Source organism: Thunnus albacares, chromosome 17 (assembly GCF_914725855.1).
Source record: "Thunnus albacares chromosome 17, fThuAlb1.1, whole genome shotgun sequence".
Lineage (NCBI taxonomy): Eukaryota > Metazoa > Chordata > Actinopteri > Scombriformes > Scombridae > Thunnus > Thunnus albacares.
In genome coordinates this window covers 12,095,938-12,114,614 of record NC_058122.1, presented here as the reverse complement: position 1 = coordinate 12,114,614, position 18,677 = coordinate 12,095,938, and the positions used below count along the sequence as shown (strand labels likewise).

Here is an 18,677-nt window from a genome sequence, read left to right as displayed (position 1 = left end):
AGGTCCTTTTTAAGAAAACATCTGAATTATTATTTGTAGTAGTTTGTATTTTCTTTATTTCATCTTAATCTTAACAGCAATCTTACAATCACAGGGAAAATGCAAGTAAAATGAATGTAAAAGAAATAGGATGTGTTGTAAAAATGTTGATGAGCAATATCTTTTGAACAGACTCCAGCGATGTCATTGTTTCCTCCTGATATTCAACTGTGAACTATAGCAAGATGTGAAGAGGACAGCCAGGGTGGTAGTGAAGTCAGATCTCCATCAGCAGTATCCATTTAGTCGTACACAGGATCTCAGGTTCAGGTTCTCCTGATGAGTAATAAAACACTGAATTAACAACAATTCTATTACCTTAAAGTACTGTTTTCTCTGTGAAAACTAAACTTACACAACAGAGACAATATCATTTTTGAGTTAGTACATGAGAACATATCTAAACAGATGACTGCTGAGATGCTTGTAGTTAAGCCAAAATAAATATAAAATATAAATATAAAATATCTAAAAACAGGCACATAGTATGACAAGCACAACTGCCACAAGAGCTGACTAACTTGGCTTTGTCAATGGATTTTAAATCTTACCTTACACAGTGAGACCTGAGATGATGGAGAGACTGGACTCTGACATCAGCAGGAGTTGTCATCAGCTGTGAGGAGTAGAAAGAAATGATGAAGAAAGGCATCAGGATTTAGAGCCGTGCATGACTTTGGAAAACATTGCTTTTACTGAGAGTGATTACTTTTTAATTAATAGTCCTATACACGCAGGCGCGCGCACACACACAAACATACATAAATACATATACATCTTGGAACACATTAATTTCACACAGTTTGGTAGTAGATGATAGACTATCAGAGCATTTTGCCATCTTTATCAGACCTAACGTTAGAATAGAATAAATAATAAACTATTAAGTTACAGTGAAAACATCACCGTTTTCTTAACAGTGTTGAGTTAGCCAGCAGGTGACACGGGCTAAACACACATAACAGTGCTCTCACATGTCCCAGAATTTATAAAGCTAACATCTGTAACGTTAAGGCGTGTTGACAAGTTTCGTAACATGAAGCTGTTTCAGTTTAACACAATGCAGTCAGGTTGGATTTCTGTGGATTTCTGTTAGCTAACAGACCATTAGCTAACATAAGAATGTTAGCACAGCACACTTCTGAGCGGCCAGAAATCGATGTGAATAAATTAAGTACAAAAACTAGCTTGGTGTAATGTCTGGTGTTAGTCAGGACCGAGTGTTTTAATGTTGAAGACACTTACTGATCAGCTGCTGATGTCAGTGACTCCTGCTGCTGCTGCTCCGGACTGAAGGCTAACGTTACTCCTCACCACGCTGCAAGAAGTGCACTGTCCACACTGCAAAAAATATCTGTTGAACATTCGACTTTGTGTTCTCCCGTATCTTCCAGTGCTCATTTCTGAATGTTCCGAGTTTGTTGTGTCCTTTATTTCAGAGGACTCTGCAGTTAAATGTTAGCTGGTGAAGTTAGCAAGCTGTAGGAGGTCAGAAAGTCCATCTATGATACCGTCTGACAACTTTACACCGAGCAAAAACAGACAAGAACATGAGCACTCTTAAGTAAAGAAAAAAAAAAAAAGATAATGTAGTGAACCAAAGAGCTGTTAAATCCCAAACCGGCTGCAGTGAAGTAAATTACTTTGGCGCCCAGACTGACTCAGTGACGCTGTTCAAATTTGAGATCATGTGATGTTTTTCTTTGGCTCAACCAATCAGTTCACGACTTCACTGACAGCCTGTCATGACCGTAGACTGTGGTCATGACATAGACTGTATAAAAGGTTATGACCTGATAAACGTTGAGACAAGTTTAAAACCTGAAAGTAACAGCCTGCAGAAGCATGAACAAACAAGGTCATCCTGAAGTATTTGAATTCATATGAAAAGAATAATTATTTCAAACTAAGGTTTAAATTATTTAATCTGCACCATGAATTTGAGGGTTTTATTTGAAGGTATTACAAAATAATCCTCAAATTAGTGATTTTTTTTACAAAAGGGAAATTCGTTACCTCATATATAGTAACATAATGGTGTCTGCAGTAGTATCAATATTACTGTGATTTTCTACAGTAACATAATGGTTACCGTGATTTTCTACAGTATTATAATGGTTACCATGATTTTCTACAGTATTAAGTAGTTACTGTGATTTTCTACAGTAACATAATGGTTACTGTGATTTTCTACAGTATCATTATGAAGAAAGAAACACAGTAAATTACTGTGGATTTCACAGTAATTTTTTACAGTGTACTGTAGGATTTTGTACAGCTGCTCAACCAATTCAGTCACTGTGACTCTCGAGCACAATAATAAACAGCAGAATCTTCAGTCTTCAGACTGTTCATCTGCAGATACAGCTGCTCTCTGCTGTTGTCTCTGGAGATGGTGAATCGGCCTTGAACTGACTGAGAGTAGTATTTGCTACCACCACCATCACTGATAGATGCAACCCACTCCAGTCCTTTTCCAGGAGCCTGTCTGATCCAGGCCATGTAGTTGCTGCTAAATGACAATCCAGATGTTGTACAGGTCAGTTTGTGGGATTCTCCAGGCTTTTTAACTGCTGGTTCAGATTCTGTCAGAGTCTGACCTTCAACACCTGTCAAGACAGAAAAAGGAAAATAATCAGTTGCTTTAAGTTGGTAACTTTTTAACAAAAACTTCAACTCAAGATCTGTGGAAATCTTCACCTGCCCAGCAGATAGTTAAAAGCAGCAGTCCTGTCCTATAGTCCATCATGTTAAACTGTGTGTCCACTGTTCTCTGTCATCCTCTCTGCAGTCAGATAAGTAGAGGTGGAAGACATCAAGGTTTTGCATTAACTCCTCCTCACAGCAAGGAGAGAACTGCATTGAAGCTTTTAAAATATGCAATACTCTTTTACTTTGTGTAAAACAAAAGTCGTAGTGGAAATTAAATAATTTGTCATTTTCCTTGCAGTTGGATCAGTGAAGATGGAAGTCAACCAAGTTTTGAATTGACTCGTCCTCACATGGAGGATAGAATTTGGCCTTTTGTTTGTTGTGCAAAACAATAATGTAATAATTTCAACACAAGCTAAATTAATTTTGAATTAGGCAATCTATATTTGAAACTTCTACTTAATCAGAATTGTCTTCAAAAGTTGAATTTTGTGTTTGAAGTTTGAGTTGCAACCATCTCGTATTGTTGGATATCAGAGTATCACTCAACAAATACATATTTTTAACACACTCACAACTGAATTATTGTGACACAAAATCTTTACTTTGCTAAAACATGAGATGAATCTCACCTCAGATAACTAAAATGATTTTCATACACATGAACAAAAACCAATGGCTGCCTACAAGAAAGGACATCTAAAATCTGATGAACCATTTTTAAAAATGGTGAACATTAATCTACAATATGCAGAGGACTAAGACATCAAACAACCTGTTTAATTTATAATCATTAATAATAGTGCAGAGGAGCAAGAAAGAAGTAACACTGTTGTTAGTTGTTTATAACTTTATTTTATTTTAATACCACAGCCTATTTAACTTATTTACAGTTTGCTAATATTTTGATCTACTGAGGTCACCTGTAATGTTTGCATCTATACTGGAGACAGATCGTACCAAAGACTGTGAAAGTGTTTTGTAAAGCTCTTGTATTCTCACAAGTAAAAGGAGAAAATGTTACATTTCTTGTCCTGTTCAGTCCTTCCTCTAATTGTTAGTCCAGACTGACAAAAGTAATTTATGTGGAGCCCCTAAAAGTGTCATAAAGAGAGATTATTTATGTTTAATTTCTTGTTAGATGAAGAGCTTTTAAAGTGTAGTTGAAATAATGCTGCTTATAGTAATATATAATGCTTATTATAATTATATATCATAATAAGTCATGTTATTTTGTTTTACTTTTTTCACGGTTAAATGTGTTCAAAGACTGTTTCCTGTTATTGTAACAATGAACTCAGGGCCGGCTCTAGCCATTTTGGTGCCCTAGGCGAGATAAGGATTTGGTTCAAGGGTCAGTCTGTTAATATCAATGAGAAAAGCAGATCCGAGTGTTTCTTTATTGTAAAAGAGAAACTTGACACTGACCTCTAGTGATTTAATAAAGGAAACTGCAACTTTTTTTTACTCCTTCATATTATGATTCCACATAATTGTAAACATTATGTTGTCTTAATTTACAGAAATGCTAATTATTCTTAAACATCTCTTTTATTATTTGTAGTAGTTTGTATTTTCTTTATTTCACACCCAGACAAATGTATCATGAAAGTTGATGTTTCTCATGTTTAGTGAAGAATATTTTTTGAAGAACACACAACTTTACATAATGCAGAGACAAATGTTGCTGTAATTTATTACTAAACATACTCGATTACTAAATGCTACCAGCCCAGAAGATGCGTATTGTAGGATTTTGTACAGCTGCTCAACCAACTCAGTCACTGTGAGTCTCGAGCACAATAATAAACAGCAGAATCTTCAGTCTTCAGACTGTTCATCTGCAGATACAGCTGCTCTCTGCTGTTGTCTCTGGAGATGGTGAACCGGCCTTGAACTGACTGAGAGTAGAATTTGCTACTACCACCACTGTTGATATAAGCAACCCACTCCAGTCCTTTTCCAGGAGCCTGTCTGATCCAGTACATGTAGTAGTCACTGAATGTAAATCCAGAGGTTGTGCAGGTCAGTTTGTGGGATTCTCCAGGCTTTTTAACTGCTGGTTCAGATTCTGTCAGAGTCTGACCTTCAACACCTGTCAAGACAGAAAAAAGAGTCTAACATGCATCAAGCTGGTAATACAAATGTAAATATGTCAAATAAAGATCAGTGAAGATCTTCACCTGCCCAGCAGAGAGTTAAAAGCAGCAGTCCTGTTCTATAGTCCATCATGTTAAACTGTGTGTCCACTGTTCTCTGTCATCCTCTCTGCAGTCAGATAAGTAGAGGTGGAAGACATCAAGGTTTTGCATTGACTCCTCCTCACAGGGAGAAGTAAACTGCACTGGATTTGTCTCTCAATATTTTTTGGTGAAATTGGAGAATGGATGCTCACTGAAGAGGAGTCACTCCTCTACAGAGCTCTTTGCTATTTGTTTTTGACTTTCTGTGTTGTTGTATTTGTAAAAAGATTGCTACAGGAACACAATGATTTTAAAACGTTACAATAATTCTAATTATAATAAACTAATTAACCCTATTTGTAATAAGAATGCTGGAAACGTTCATCTTTTTTCAGCCAGACAACTAATAAACTGACAATAATGAAAATAATAAAGCAGCAAATGATTATGAACAAATATATATAAATAATCTATTCTATTGATCTGTCACAATAGTTGTGATCATGTTGACTGTTAATCACAGGTTAGATAATGCAACACAGATTTTTTTTAATTGTAAAATGTCAAATGCCAATTTTAGGATTGTTTGTAAATGTAATTATGTATAGCAAATATTCTTTTTGTTAGCTCATTGTTCTACAATCTCAAAATTGTGTGAAATTGTACAAATGACTTAATTACACATTTTTGTATCACATGCATGATCTTTATGCATGTATTTATTAGGATATACAAGTACAGTTTCACTATACACAAAGTATTTAACTATCATCATTGTCAACTATCAACAGTCTTTTTACATCTTCTCTGAACATTGCTTCCAAGAAACAAAACATAAAACATCTTTTTCCTATGAAGAAAGAAATATGTCTCTACTTAAATTTTTTATATTCATGTAAGTTTCTACTGAATTTAAACAGCAACTTGTAGGTTGAATCACTGGATTCACAGTTTATGTATCACGAAAATTATCCTGTAAAATGTTAATGTATGATTTCATTAGTTTAATAAAAAATAAATTAGACAATATAACTCCTAAATATTCAGATAATAACAACAGAATTTCTGTGTCTGACAATAAAACAAATGTTCATCACAGTCAATTTTATAAGAAAGATGATACTGAAGGAATGAATATTATCAGTGGTGGTAAATAGAGGAAGTAGTTTTTGTATGACTCTCCTATTACTGTCTCTCACTGTGTGTCTTCGGGCACAATAATACACTGCTTTGTCCTCAGTCTTCAGACTGTTCATCTGTAGATAGAGTTTACTGCTGGAGTCATCTCTGGAGATGGTGAATCTACTCTGGACTGACTGGGAATAATAGATAGGAGAATTGCTTGTGCCTATATAAGCAATCCACTCCAGTGCTTTTCCAGGAGCCTGTCTGACCCAGGCCATGTAGTAGCTACTGAATGTGAATCCAGAGGTTGTACAGGTCAGTTTGTGGGATTCTCCAGGTTTTTTAACCACTAGTTCAGATTCTGTCAGAGTCTGACCATCAACTCCTGTCAAGACAAAAAAAAGTAAACAGTCACTTTCTACATATGTTGGCAACAATTTGAAGACAGATTCAACCCAAGATCTGTAAATATTTTCACCTGTCCAGAAGACAGTTAGAAGCAGCAGTCCTGTCCTAAAGTCCATCATGTTAAACTGTGTGTCCACTGTTCTCTGTCATCCTACCATCCATCTGCAGTCACATAAATAGAGGAAGATATTTTGCATTGACTCCTCCTCAAATGGAGGAACTGGATTGGACTCGGACCTCAGTTCATGTTTGGTAGAGAATGTATGTTCACTGTGCAGGAATGAATCCTCCAAACTCTTATATTTCTAATCCTCTCAGTTAATTTTGAACACTGCAGTACTGTAAATGCTTGTCAACTGACTCATAAGGATTGTGATTCAATTTTCTTTAAAAAAAAAGAAAAATGATTCAAAGTTTTCAGTGCCTCTAAGGTATGTGATTGTTTAATTATACTGGAACAGAATAAAAGTTAAAAAATAAACACTTTACCCTTTAATAAACATATTTCTCTGCAAGTGTCATCTTTGTAAAAGACACCACATCAGGTAACAAAAACACCATAGTGAAGAAAATGTGAATGAGTATAGAGGAACATGTAATATATGCAGATCAATTTTGACATGAATCAATGTGAAAATAGTCTGATGTCAGATAAAAACCAATCCAATCACTTGTGGTCTTTCTTGATGTTACTTCTAGTGCACATGATTTATCATGATCAGTATGAGGGCAGTCAGTTCTAGACCGCCCTCTAGAGGTTTGAAAGAAGTCAATGTGACCTGTGACACCTCATTTTCTACATGCGTGTTATCAAAAATCTTCTTTTTTTTATTGGTTAATTATTCTGCTCATTTTGTGTGCTTCTTGTTGTCATTTATTTTTTGTTGTATGTTCCTAAATTATGTTTGCTCGTTTTTTGTTTTTTTCCTTTTTTTATTGTTTGTTTTTCTCCTTAAGTTGAGGGGAGGTCAGTTGTATAAGCTTGTTACTTCTTGACCTCTCATGACACATCTCTTAACTTTCATTATCTGGATTTTATGCAGTATGTTTGTGCAAAAAAAAAGAAACAGAGACATGTCTCAGCATGTAAGAAGACATGAATTTGCATGACCTTAGAATTATAAGGTTCCACTTGACATTTTTGGCAAAACTGAATTATACACATGAAACTACGCTTACATTATTGACCCTAAAATTTGAGAAAAGAGGAGGTTCTATCTCAGAAATCAATCTTAAACTTGGTGCTAAAAGGTTTGATCTGCAAAGCGCCAATCAGCGCTTGTAATGTATGGGAATATATGGGAACGTATGGGAATGTATGGGAATATATGGGAATGAGGTGTCTGTGGCTCAGGAGGATGAGCATGTCGTCCATCAATCAGAAGGTCGGTGGTTCCTCGACTCTTGTCTGCATTTTGAAGTGTCCTTGTGCAAGATACTGAACCCCAAATTGCTCCCGATGGTTGCAACAGCATCCTGCCTGGTAGCTTGTCACCATCAGTGTGTGAGTGTGTGTGTGAAAGGGTGAGTGAGCAGCAGAATATATAGAGCTTTGGTTAAAAGCGTTATATAAACAGCCATTTACCATTTACCATGTAGACAGGAGGACCAATCAGGTTCTGTCTCTTTACCATGTGACCTCACTGCTCTATGTCTGTGGTTAAAGGAGCTGAAAATATTATGAATTGTTGCCAAATCTTAAGTTTTGAGACCTCCAAACTGATTCTTTTATCAGAATAATTATGTATGACACTGATACAAACACAAACTGAGTTGAAAGTCAGTTTTTTATCTTGTTTGAACTCAGTAAGAAGCAGATATTTACCTTCATCTACCATGCTAGTCAGCAAGCTTTCTAAATTTAATTACTTTATTATCATGTTATTATTAGTGACTTAAGTTGCTATGACTACTTCAAAAATGACAGCATTGAAAGCCAAAATGTTAATATGTAAGAATATGAGATACATTCAGGCTGCTACAGTAGCTGTTGATGCTAACGCTATCTGCATGCTGCTAACTGGGTTTGTGTCTGTTTAATATTATTACTTGAGTCCTGCAGCAGACACAGTGATGACAGTGATGACATTCACAGTTCAGACACTGACAGAGACCCCAGTTTGTCAAAAAAGAAGTAACAAACAAAAAAGTAAATTTGGAAATGCTCTGAAAAGAAGAGCAACAGACAGACAGCAGCAAAAGACCAACAACAAAACAAACCAAATAAATGGATGGCCATAACATTAACCTATCATACTGTCGAGTTATCAAGGACAGTGAGGAAAATGAGCTACTTCCCGGCAGTGATCTTCCGGTCTGCCCACCAGACTGATGCGGTCTGTCTGATACCCAACGATTTGCACTGCCGACCAACATAGCTATTATACATTTTGAAGTGAGACTGGGTTGACTCATGCCTAAACCTAAGCAACCTAACCAACGAATGAAACAAGTCCTAGCCAATCAGAGGGGGAGTAGGGCGAGTTAGTCTGTCGCCATCCAGAGGAAAAAAATTTTGCCTCCAGCATGAGAAGGTTCTATCTGCAGTCTTGCACTAATGTTAGCTTGTAACACTTTCGTCTCCTTGTGGACTTGTGTCTCTCATTGGCTATTGTGGTCCTGCTTGAAAAGTAGTGATGTAATCATCCAGATTTTAACTCCTAAATATCAAACATGTTTGAAATTATCAGGGCGGCCCTGATGAGTCTGCAAGCAGTTCTGGAGGTTTAAGATTGGATCTGTAAACTCCTCACATTAGCAGATAATCTGGGCAGAACATGAGTACTGACCGAGGTCCCAGACCAGATTTTTACTCTGATTGTCTGGAGGGGTGAATCAGTGATAAACCAGCCAAAAACTCCTGTAGTCTGAGCCTGCAATAAGACATCTCCATCTACATGACTAGAAAGACAAGCTGAGTAAATTTTGAGAAGTTAAAGTATTATTATTAGATATGTTTAAAAGTGAGGATTGCTGTTTCTAAAATTGAACAACTTCAGTTATACTGTAGTCTTCACATTATAATAAATACATTGGGGGTTAAAGACATTCTTCAATAACAGAAAATATATGTACAAATATTTTTTCTTACTCACTGTAAGTATGGATGTATTGTATTTGCTGCAAAAAGAAATACAGTGACAGCAGTCAGGATCATGTAAATAGTGTGAAAACCTAATCTTGCATAAAAGATTTAATGGTTTCAGTGTTTGCAGGTGTTTAAAGCCACAGACATGGAGCCTCGAGATAAACAGCTGCTCAGGAACTGAAACCTGTGTGACGATATGCAAAAAACTAAATCCTGTAACTTAGAAGAAAACTATTTTAGTTCATGCATTAATGAAATACTTTCTTTAGCAATAATCATCACATTTTGCCTTTATCTGTGGTGGTTACAGATGTGTTATGAATAAAAAACTAAATCAACTATAAACAGGTGGTTGACAAGGTAAACACTGTAAAAAATAAACAAAACAAATAAATAAATAAATAAAGACACAATTTATGTGAATCTGATCCTGCCTGTAGATGGATGTAGCTTCCTTTCCCTCATATTCTGATTTAGAAAACTTTATTGCTTGTTTTATTCTGTGAATGTGGAGATAAGTCAGACAGATAAGTAGAGGTGGAAGACGTATAAATGTTTGCATTAACTCCTCTTCACAGGAAGGAGAGAATCAGATTGATCACTGTACTGACACATTTGTAGAAAAAACAGGAGTAAGGAAACCTTGTTATATTAATCCATTCACCTTCTGAACTCTATCACACATTACTGCTGAGAGAAGAATCATATAAGAAAGGAGGACGATAAGGAGGACATTGTTTTAGATCAAAAATCCCAAGAAGTGTTTCTTACTGCAGGATTAGTTGTTCATGTGACTTTAATTACACTCTCACAAACACAAGAATAAACAGCAGCCCTGTCAGGCTCTCAGCTGTTCATCTTGATATCTAACTGATCTACTGTACCTATGCAGCTACACTCAGTGCTGATGATCAACACCTACCTTACACCTTAGTCACACTTTACTATTCAACATGTGCTGAATCAAGCTCACAAATGATTTTTGTTATGGAATAATCACAATCACAATATCCAGTATACAAGACAAAAAGGAGTATTTCATTCAGTCCAATTAGAGGAAAGACAAATGTGACATTTATTGCTCTTTTGTGTTTATATAAGCGAAAATGCAACATTTTTCACTTTCCCATTGTGATTTATGTTTTGCTCTCAATAAATAAACAAAAATTAATAGATATATAGTGAAGGCTTGGACTGGCATTTTACAAACTTGTGTCACAGCTCTTGTAATCAGATTTATTTGTCTTAATATCTCATATTTCATTTATTCATGACAAGACTACAATGACACATGTAAATACATGTATAGATCTATGAGACAGAGGAAAGTAATGCTGTACAAGCCTTAACTGCCCTCTAATGATTTAAAGTGGATCTGCAATATATTATCTACTGCAATACAATGTAGCATAACTGTTATTACCAATAACATGTAAGGATAGTATAGGAAGGGAAGATTGTCTCCAAAAATGAATTTCAGCCATTCCTGACGTAAAATTCCATCCTCTGGAAGGCTGTAAAGACTTTTTAGCTGCTGGACATCCAACTGAAATGCAAGTCCGACTACAGATGTTATGGCAGGAGTGGGCTCATGCTAAAGCTTCTGAGCACATCTGATTTGACTTACCGCTAGCTCTTGAGCCACAAATTTCAAAATTTCAAATAGAAAGATCCAGGAGATGGAATTGAGTAATTTTACAGCATCTACCCCCACCATCACCCTAATCCATCCCAAAGCTCATTTTTCTTGTTTTCCACAACACCGACCCTTTAAAATTGAAGCAGCAAAATGGAATTCAGCTTTTATTCATTTTATTATTTATGACAGTAAAAACACACTATGGAGAAACAGGATGACAACATTAGATAGAGTGCAAACATACTGTATATGAAGAACATGGATCCAGGAAGATGCCAAGCAGCTTCTAGATGCTTCCAAACACTGGTAGGCCCTGGACCACACAACCTCGTCTCTACCTCAGAGACCTGGAGAGCACAGACTACACATACAAACAAGAGGCAAAAACCCAGAGAGACTGTACACACAGGGGCAGAGCACACATGAATAGCTTTTAAAGCCAAGCTGTCCGATGAATTAATTTAATCACTAAAATTGTTCAATTAAGTATAGTAGTGTTTAATTTTCACTGTGAAAATATGTTTCATTGAATATCAGTGATTTTAATATCCAATCTAAATTGATGAAAACACTTACTGGTAAAATAAGCTTTTGATAGTTTTCTTAACCCTTTGGTGACAACATTTAAAGTTGTCTCATTGAAAAATGTATTGCCTTTAACTCATCTCTAGCATTTAGTTCAAGTTCAGGTATGTAAGGCCCGGAAAGATTCCCACGGAGCAATACGATTTTCAGAACCAGACTGTTTCTGGCTTGACTGGGCAGAAAAATCATTCTTGGCATGTGAGTTGTTTGTGGTGCAGTTTTTGTTTGTTTGTTTGTTTGTTTAGTTTAGCTTCAGAAGTCTTATTGAACAGAATGATAAAGGAATATCTTCCCAAAACAGAGCTGAAGTACTTTGTAATATATTTATCAGAACATTTAAGCCAAAGTTGACATGTTCATTAATAGTAAAGGTAATATTACTGACACTTTTTAACAAAACTGAAATACAATGTTTTCTAGTTATAATTTGTTGTGTATAAGATATGTATATGTTGTATAAATATAATAATTAAGTTATTCCATTAAATAGTTTTGGAATTATTATGTCAGAATAGGTAATTTTTTCATTCTTCAAATGAATTAACCCTTCAATGTTTGAGTTACAAGTATACAAATGAAAGTAAATTATTGTATCTCAGTGGATATATGTTCTGGAAATTAATGTAAGATTTATTATTTTTTGGAATTTATGCAAACTGAATTATCTGAATGCACGATTCAATGACTGTTTCCTGCTATTGTAACAGTGAACTGGTGTTGAAATGATTAGTGGTCTGAGGGCTCCTCCTCTGGTGGCTTCATGTTACAAGTGTTCAGGCACTGAGGGGTTTTTGTTCAGGTCTGCTGATGGTTTGTGTTATTGTGGGTGTCTGGCACAGTAATACACAGAAGTGTCTTCAGGCTGCACATTCTGTCCGTTTAGAGTCACTGTGTTGCTGGAAGAGTCTAAGTCGATACTGAACTTGTTCTTTAGTGAATCTTTGTAGTATGTGGTGTATCCAACACGTGCACTTCCAATCCGCTCCAGTTCTTTCCCTGCAGGCTGTCTGATCCAATGTGTGCGATAGCTGCTAAGAGAATAAGAGACCTGACAGGTGATGGTCAGACGTTGACCTGGCTGCACAGTCACAATCTGTTTTTGATGAGTCTACTCTGAATGAATTGAAAGTTATAAATACTCTCACATGGTAAAAAGAATATGTATGTGTACTTTTAATAAAACATGTATTACTGTATATGTAAATTCATCCTTTTCCAAAAGAAAGTGAAGTGACAAAAAAATGATGCAACAGTACGAGTTTTCTGAGTTTTACATTTTTTTGTTGTATCAGTGTTGCACATGTTTGAAGCCACAGACATTCAGAGCCTCTAGAGAGCTGCTCAGATACTGAAATTCAAGTTAAAAAATTTTTTTTAAAAATGTTGCTTTAGGTAAGAAGAGAATAAAATTCTTTCTGAAGAACTGTTGTTAGGATTCTTGTTTAAAAACCCAATTAGCATAGTGTCGGTTTAGTGTGAAGGAATTACATCATTTTCTTGAACTAACTGAACTGACAACATTAATCATGTGAGTTAAAAGGGGTCTGATGAGTACTGTAGGATTTTGTACAGCTGCTCAACCAACTCCAGTCACTGTGAGTCTCGAGCACAATAATAAACAGCAGAATCTTCAGTCTTCAGACTGTTCATCTGCAGATACAGCTGCTCTCTGCTGTTGTCTCTGGAGATGGTGAACCGGCCTTGAACTGACTGAGAGTAGTAACTGCTGCCACCACTATAGATAGATGCAACCCACTCCAGTCCTTTTCCAGGAGCCTGTCTGACCCAGGACATCCAGTAGCTACTGAATGTGAATCCAGATGTTGTACAGGTCAGTTTGTGGGATTCTCCAGGCTTTTTAACTGCTGGTTCAGATTCTGTCAGAGTCTGACCATCAACACCTGTCAAGACAGAAAAAAAGAGTCTAACATGCATCAAGTTGGTAATACAAATGTAAATATGTCAAATAAAGATCAGTGAAGATCTTCACCTGCCCAGCAGAGAGTTAAAAGCAGCAGTCCTGTCCTATAGTCCATCATGTTAAACTGTGTGTCCACTGTTCTCTGTCATCCTCTCTGCAGTCAGATAAGTAGAGGTGGAAGACATCAAGGTTTTGCATTGACTCCTCCTCACAGGGAGGACAGAGCCGGATTGAACTTTTGAAAATTTGCGATACCTATTTTAATATAAAGCTTATAGTTAACCTTTAATAGAAAAAGTACCTCCTGAACTAATGTTGCTTTGTTTTGTTTTTCTCACAAAGTGCTCATAACATTCAGGAAGTCAGGGGGAAAGAAAACCCCAGTAAGAATATAAGTGAAGAAAACTGATGAGAATATGTGAAAAATATATAACTCCTCAGTATATGGATGTTATTAATACCCATCTTCTTTAGTCAATAAAAATCAAATGTCCAATGTGAAATATAAACTCTGTTTCTTGTGTAAAACAAATGTCAGTGAAAACTGCAGTAACCAGTTTGTCTCTTGCATGTCTTTTTCATAAATATAAAAGTTTAGACAAAAATAACATACACACTGATATAATACTAATTAAAATATTAAAGTATCTACATCACCATGAAATCAATTCCTGTTAAAAATAAATGAACAACATATTTTATACTTTCATACTATAGGCTTTTACATTACATACATTATGGTTTCTTTCTGTTTATTCTTTCCTTTTCATAACAGTGAACTGATGTTGAAATCATTAGTGGTCTGAGGGCTCCTCCTCTGGTGGCTTCATGTTACAAGTGTTCAGGCACTGAGGGGTTTTTGTTCAGGTCTGCTGATGGTTTGTGTTATTGTGGGTCTCTGGCACAGTAATACACAGCAGTGTCTTAAGGCTGCACATTCTGTCCGTTTAGAGTCACTGTTTTGCTGGAAGAGTCTATGTCGATACTGAACTTGTTCTTTAGTGAATCTTTGTAGTGAGAGCCTCCAGTATATCTCATTCCAATCCACTCCAGTTCATTCCCTGCCTGTTGTCTGATCCAAGCTGTGTAATAGCAGCTAACAGATTAAGAGACCTGACAGGTGATGGTCAGATGTTGACCTGGCTGCACCGTCACTGAGGCTGGCTGTGTCAACTGTTCACACCTCACACCTTTATTTTGTGACAAATTATCAAAAGAGTCTGATGACTGTTATTACTGTATATCTGCAAAGTGAAAACACACCTGGAAATCACCTCTGCTTTACATACCAGATTTTTATTTCATTACTCACTTAAATGTAACACTTTGAAAATGTCGCTGACTTCAATGAAACAACCGTTACTATTTAAAATAATGCATCTCTGCTTTTACTGTAAACTAGTATGTATTGTTGTGACCACATAATAATATTAATAACATCAATGTCTGTTGTTTGGGAAATTTTCATCATGGATAATTGATTAAATATTCATTAAAATTAACGCCGCAAAAAGTGATAATGAGCCCCATGGACACAGGAGTAACCACCAACACTGTTAGCTTTCTCTAAGCCATGTTTACAGTGTGATTAGTTTGTTTTCATATTCAATATGATGTGAACTGGTTTCCTGAGAGAATTGATTCAGCTTCTCCTGCATCAGTCTCATAATTAACTTTATAAGTATGAACACAGCATAATACTAAATAAAATGTCATTTATACAATTTATTAACCAGCAACTGGTGATTTAAGACACCTGCATGACAAAAAGGATGAGCTGAATACATTTTGAGTATTTAAAATATTAAGCTCAAACCTTTGACATCCATCAGAATCCTGCTGTTTTGGAGGAAAACATTATTTTTAAGTTTTCGTGGAGATAATCAGCTTTTTAAAACTGTTAAACTCTTATCAACAAGAGCAGGACATTCAGAGATGATGATGATGATGATGAGGAACACTGTGTTATTAAATGTGCTGGAGGTTGTCATGTATGAGTGACTGGACAAAGAACAGCTGAAGGCATGGAAATAGTAGGAAAAAGAGACCCTGCTGCCTTTGGTTTCTAGACTTTTTCCCTTAAAACATATTTTTAAACAGTAAAATGTCTCAGTTTCAGGATTATGTGTGGATTTGGTTATTTATGGCTGATTACTTTTTCTCATATTTTTGTTTCACAACCTATAAATCACATGGAAGCGACACAAATTACCAAAATGTAAGCTTCTGAATTACATGCGTGATCTTCATCTTCATGTGAAGATTAACACAGTATATTTCATTATCAGCATTATATGTAGAAGGAAATAATATTTTTATATCTTCTCTAAACATTACTTACAAGGGAAAGTACACACAAATACATTATTTTTATTATAAAGAAAAAATACATGTCATTATTTTAATCTTATATTGATTTTATTCATGTAGGTTAACAACCAAATTCAGCATTCAGTCAAAGATGATAAAGTACAACTTAAATATTCAGTCAATCACGACTCAGAATCACTGACAACAAAGATAATGTTGATTACAATTATTACTACAAGAAAACCACTACTAAAGAAATTAATATCCTTGTTGTTTGTAAAGAGAGGAAGTAGTTTTTGTATGACTCTCCTATCACTGTCTCTCACTATGTGTCTCTGGCACAGTAATAAACTCCTGTGTCCTCAGACTTCAGACTGTTCATCTGTAGATAGAGCTTACTGCTGGCGTCATCTCTGGAGATGGTGAATCTGCCCTGGACTGACTGGGAGTAAGAGATAGAAGAACTAGATGTGTGTATAAAAGCAATCCACTCTGGTCCTTTTCCAGTTCATATGGTAGCTGCTGAATGTGAATCCAGAGGTTGTACAGGTCAATCTGTGGGATTCTCCAGGTTTTTTAACCACTGGTTCAGATTCTGTCAGAGTCTGACCATCAACACCTGTCAGGAGAAAAAAAAAACATCAAAAGAAATAAGCTGGTGACACAAAAAACTCTGTTAGATTAAAATCTGTAAATATTTTCACCTGCCCAGCAGATAGTTAAAAGCAGCAGTCCTGTCCTATAGTCCATCATATTAAACTGTGTGTCCACTGTTCTCTGTCATCCTCTCTGCAGTCAGATAAGTAGAGGTGGAAGACTTCTGAGTTTTGCATTGACTCCTCCTTGCAGGGAGGAAACAACTGGATTGGATTTGTCCATCATTTAGACCTGTTGTTTGTTGAACTCAGACTATTACGATATATAGTCAGAATTGTGACTCTTGCCAAATTAATTAATACTTTTATGCAATGTGAATTTAAAATTTGTCCTGAATTTGATTCAGAAGTTACATTTTTTGCTCTTGTTGTTGTCTGGAAATAGATTTTTGTTGCATCATCAAGGTTTTGCATTGACTCCTCCTCACAGGAAGGAGAAAGCATGGTTGGATTTTGCCGTCAAAGACCTTGCTTGTTGAACACACACAATTTTAATTTTCTGTACAGTGAGAGTTGTAACTAGAAACAAATTCATTTTATTCATGCAGTATGGAAATGAAATTTGTCCTGAATTTGAATTGTCTTCAGAAGTTACATTTTCTGCTCTGAATTTTGATTTTGTTAGATTTTGTTCTTATAAATATTAGATATTAGAAAAATCCCCACACAGTACAAGCTACAAGCAGAAACATAACACACAACTAAAAACTCTACCACATATATTAAAAAAGTTTTGCTGCCAAATTGTTGAGATTCCCCCAAAACAAATTCATATGATTTCTTATCATTGTAACACAAAATCTCAAATAACTTAAGTAGACATTATATGTTGTTTACCTCAAACTAAACCTATAATGTGATTTTCATACTACAAGAACTGAAACCAATGGCTGTTTGGACATCTAAAAAACTGACGATGCAATCTCTAGAATAATAATAATAATTATTACTTATTTATGTAGAGAAGCACTATTCAATTATTCATATGTTGCATTGGACAAAAGTATTTTTAAAAAATGTTACAAAGTGGCTTACTGTAAAACAAGGATAATAATAATGTAAGATCAAAAAAATAACAAAATCTAAATTATAATAAATGGAGTGAAATGATGAAAAAATGGATTGTATGTCAATTGTGAAGCTGAATTTGCAGATAAATCCCCCTTTGAAAAATTTGTTAGTGGTTGAGTCACATGGTTGCTGGGTATTTGTGCAGGTCTGTTGGTGGTTTGTATCACTGTGGTGTAGTGGACACAGTAATACACAGCTGTGTCCTCAGGCTGCAGATTCTGTCCTTTTATTGTCACTGTTCCAGCAGAAGTGTCTCTGCTGTAACTGAACTTGTTCTTCAGAGCATTATTTTGTATCAAGCTGCCGTCTCCCCACATGTGGAAAATCCAGTCCATTGGTTTTCCCTCAGGCTGTCTGATCCAACCTGTTGCATAGTTGTTATCAGTCAGAGAATAACCAGAGACCTGACAGGTGATGGTCAAAGACTGTCCAGGCTGCACAACCATTGAGTCTGGCTGGATGAGATCAATACTGTACACACCTGTGGAAAGAGAAATCAACATTATCTCCATCATTCATCTGACTATTCAGTGTTTCTAATGTGTTTATTAGTGTGAATCCACTGAAAGCTCCTCACAGGATCCAGCTGCCAGCAGCAGCATCAGAGCTGCAGAGAACATGGTTGATGTTGAAGCTGAACTGATGTGAGCTCTTCTGTCCTCTCACTGACACACACACACACACTTCACTTCCTTATGAATCACATGTATTTGCATATTGTTGAATAGCTGATTACATTTTATTTAAATAGGTTGTATTAAAGGTGAAAAGATCAGCACTTCTTCTAAAATTGAGACTTAAGTAGAAAATAAATGATTGAATCAAATAACTGAATTGTTTAATTGCATTGTCATAAAGAATATTAATATTGACTCTGATATGTCCATTCATGATTTAGTTTTAAAAACTCAACAAAAGCTTATGAGGATACTTCATGTTAATGTAGTGGATATTTTTAAAGCTACTAACGATTGATTATTTTTTGTTGTAATTTATTCAT

At 35.7% G+C, this 18,677-nt stretch overlaps 1 protein-coding gene, 1 long non-coding RNA gene and 2 gene segments (V, D, J or C); all 4 read right to left on the bottom strand.

The window, feature by feature from the left end:
* Window positions 1-261: 261 nt before the first annotated feature.
* LOC122966565 lies at window positions 262-1,845 on the bottom strand. Its single transcript, XR_006398407.1, has 3 exons — window positions 1,285-1,845; window positions 591-655; window positions 262-315 (listed from the first exon to the last, which is right to left on the bottom strand). It is a non-coding gene; the product is annotated as an uncharacterized LOC122966565 (long non-coding RNA).
* Window positions 1,846-2,334: 489 nt separating this feature from the next.
* Window positions 2,335-2,788, bottom strand: LOC122966549. The segment is given in 2 exon segments: window positions 2,335-2,648; window positions 2,740-2,788. Coding segments are annotated over 2 exon segments (363 nt in total).
* A 10,521-nt stretch (window positions 2,789-13,309) lies between these two features.
* Window positions 13,310-13,758, bottom strand: LOC122966551. The segment is given in 2 exon segments: window positions 13,310-13,620; window positions 13,710-13,758. Coding segments are annotated over 2 exon segments (360 nt in total).
* An 806-nt stretch (window positions 13,759-14,564) lies between these two features.
* LOC122966907 lies at window positions 14,565-18,338 on the bottom strand. The gene is made up of 4 exons (XM_044331271.1): window positions 18,255-18,338; window positions 17,800-18,158; window positions 16,277-16,392; window positions 14,565-14,736 (listed from the first exon to the last, which is right to left on the bottom strand). Exons 1-4 carry the CDS (start codon window positions 18,295-18,297, stop codon window positions 14,565-14,567), a joined length of 690 nt encoding a protein of 229 aa, XP_044187206.1. The 5' UTR covers window positions 18,298-18,338.
* Between the last annotated feature and the right edge of the window lie 339 nt (window positions 18,339-18,677).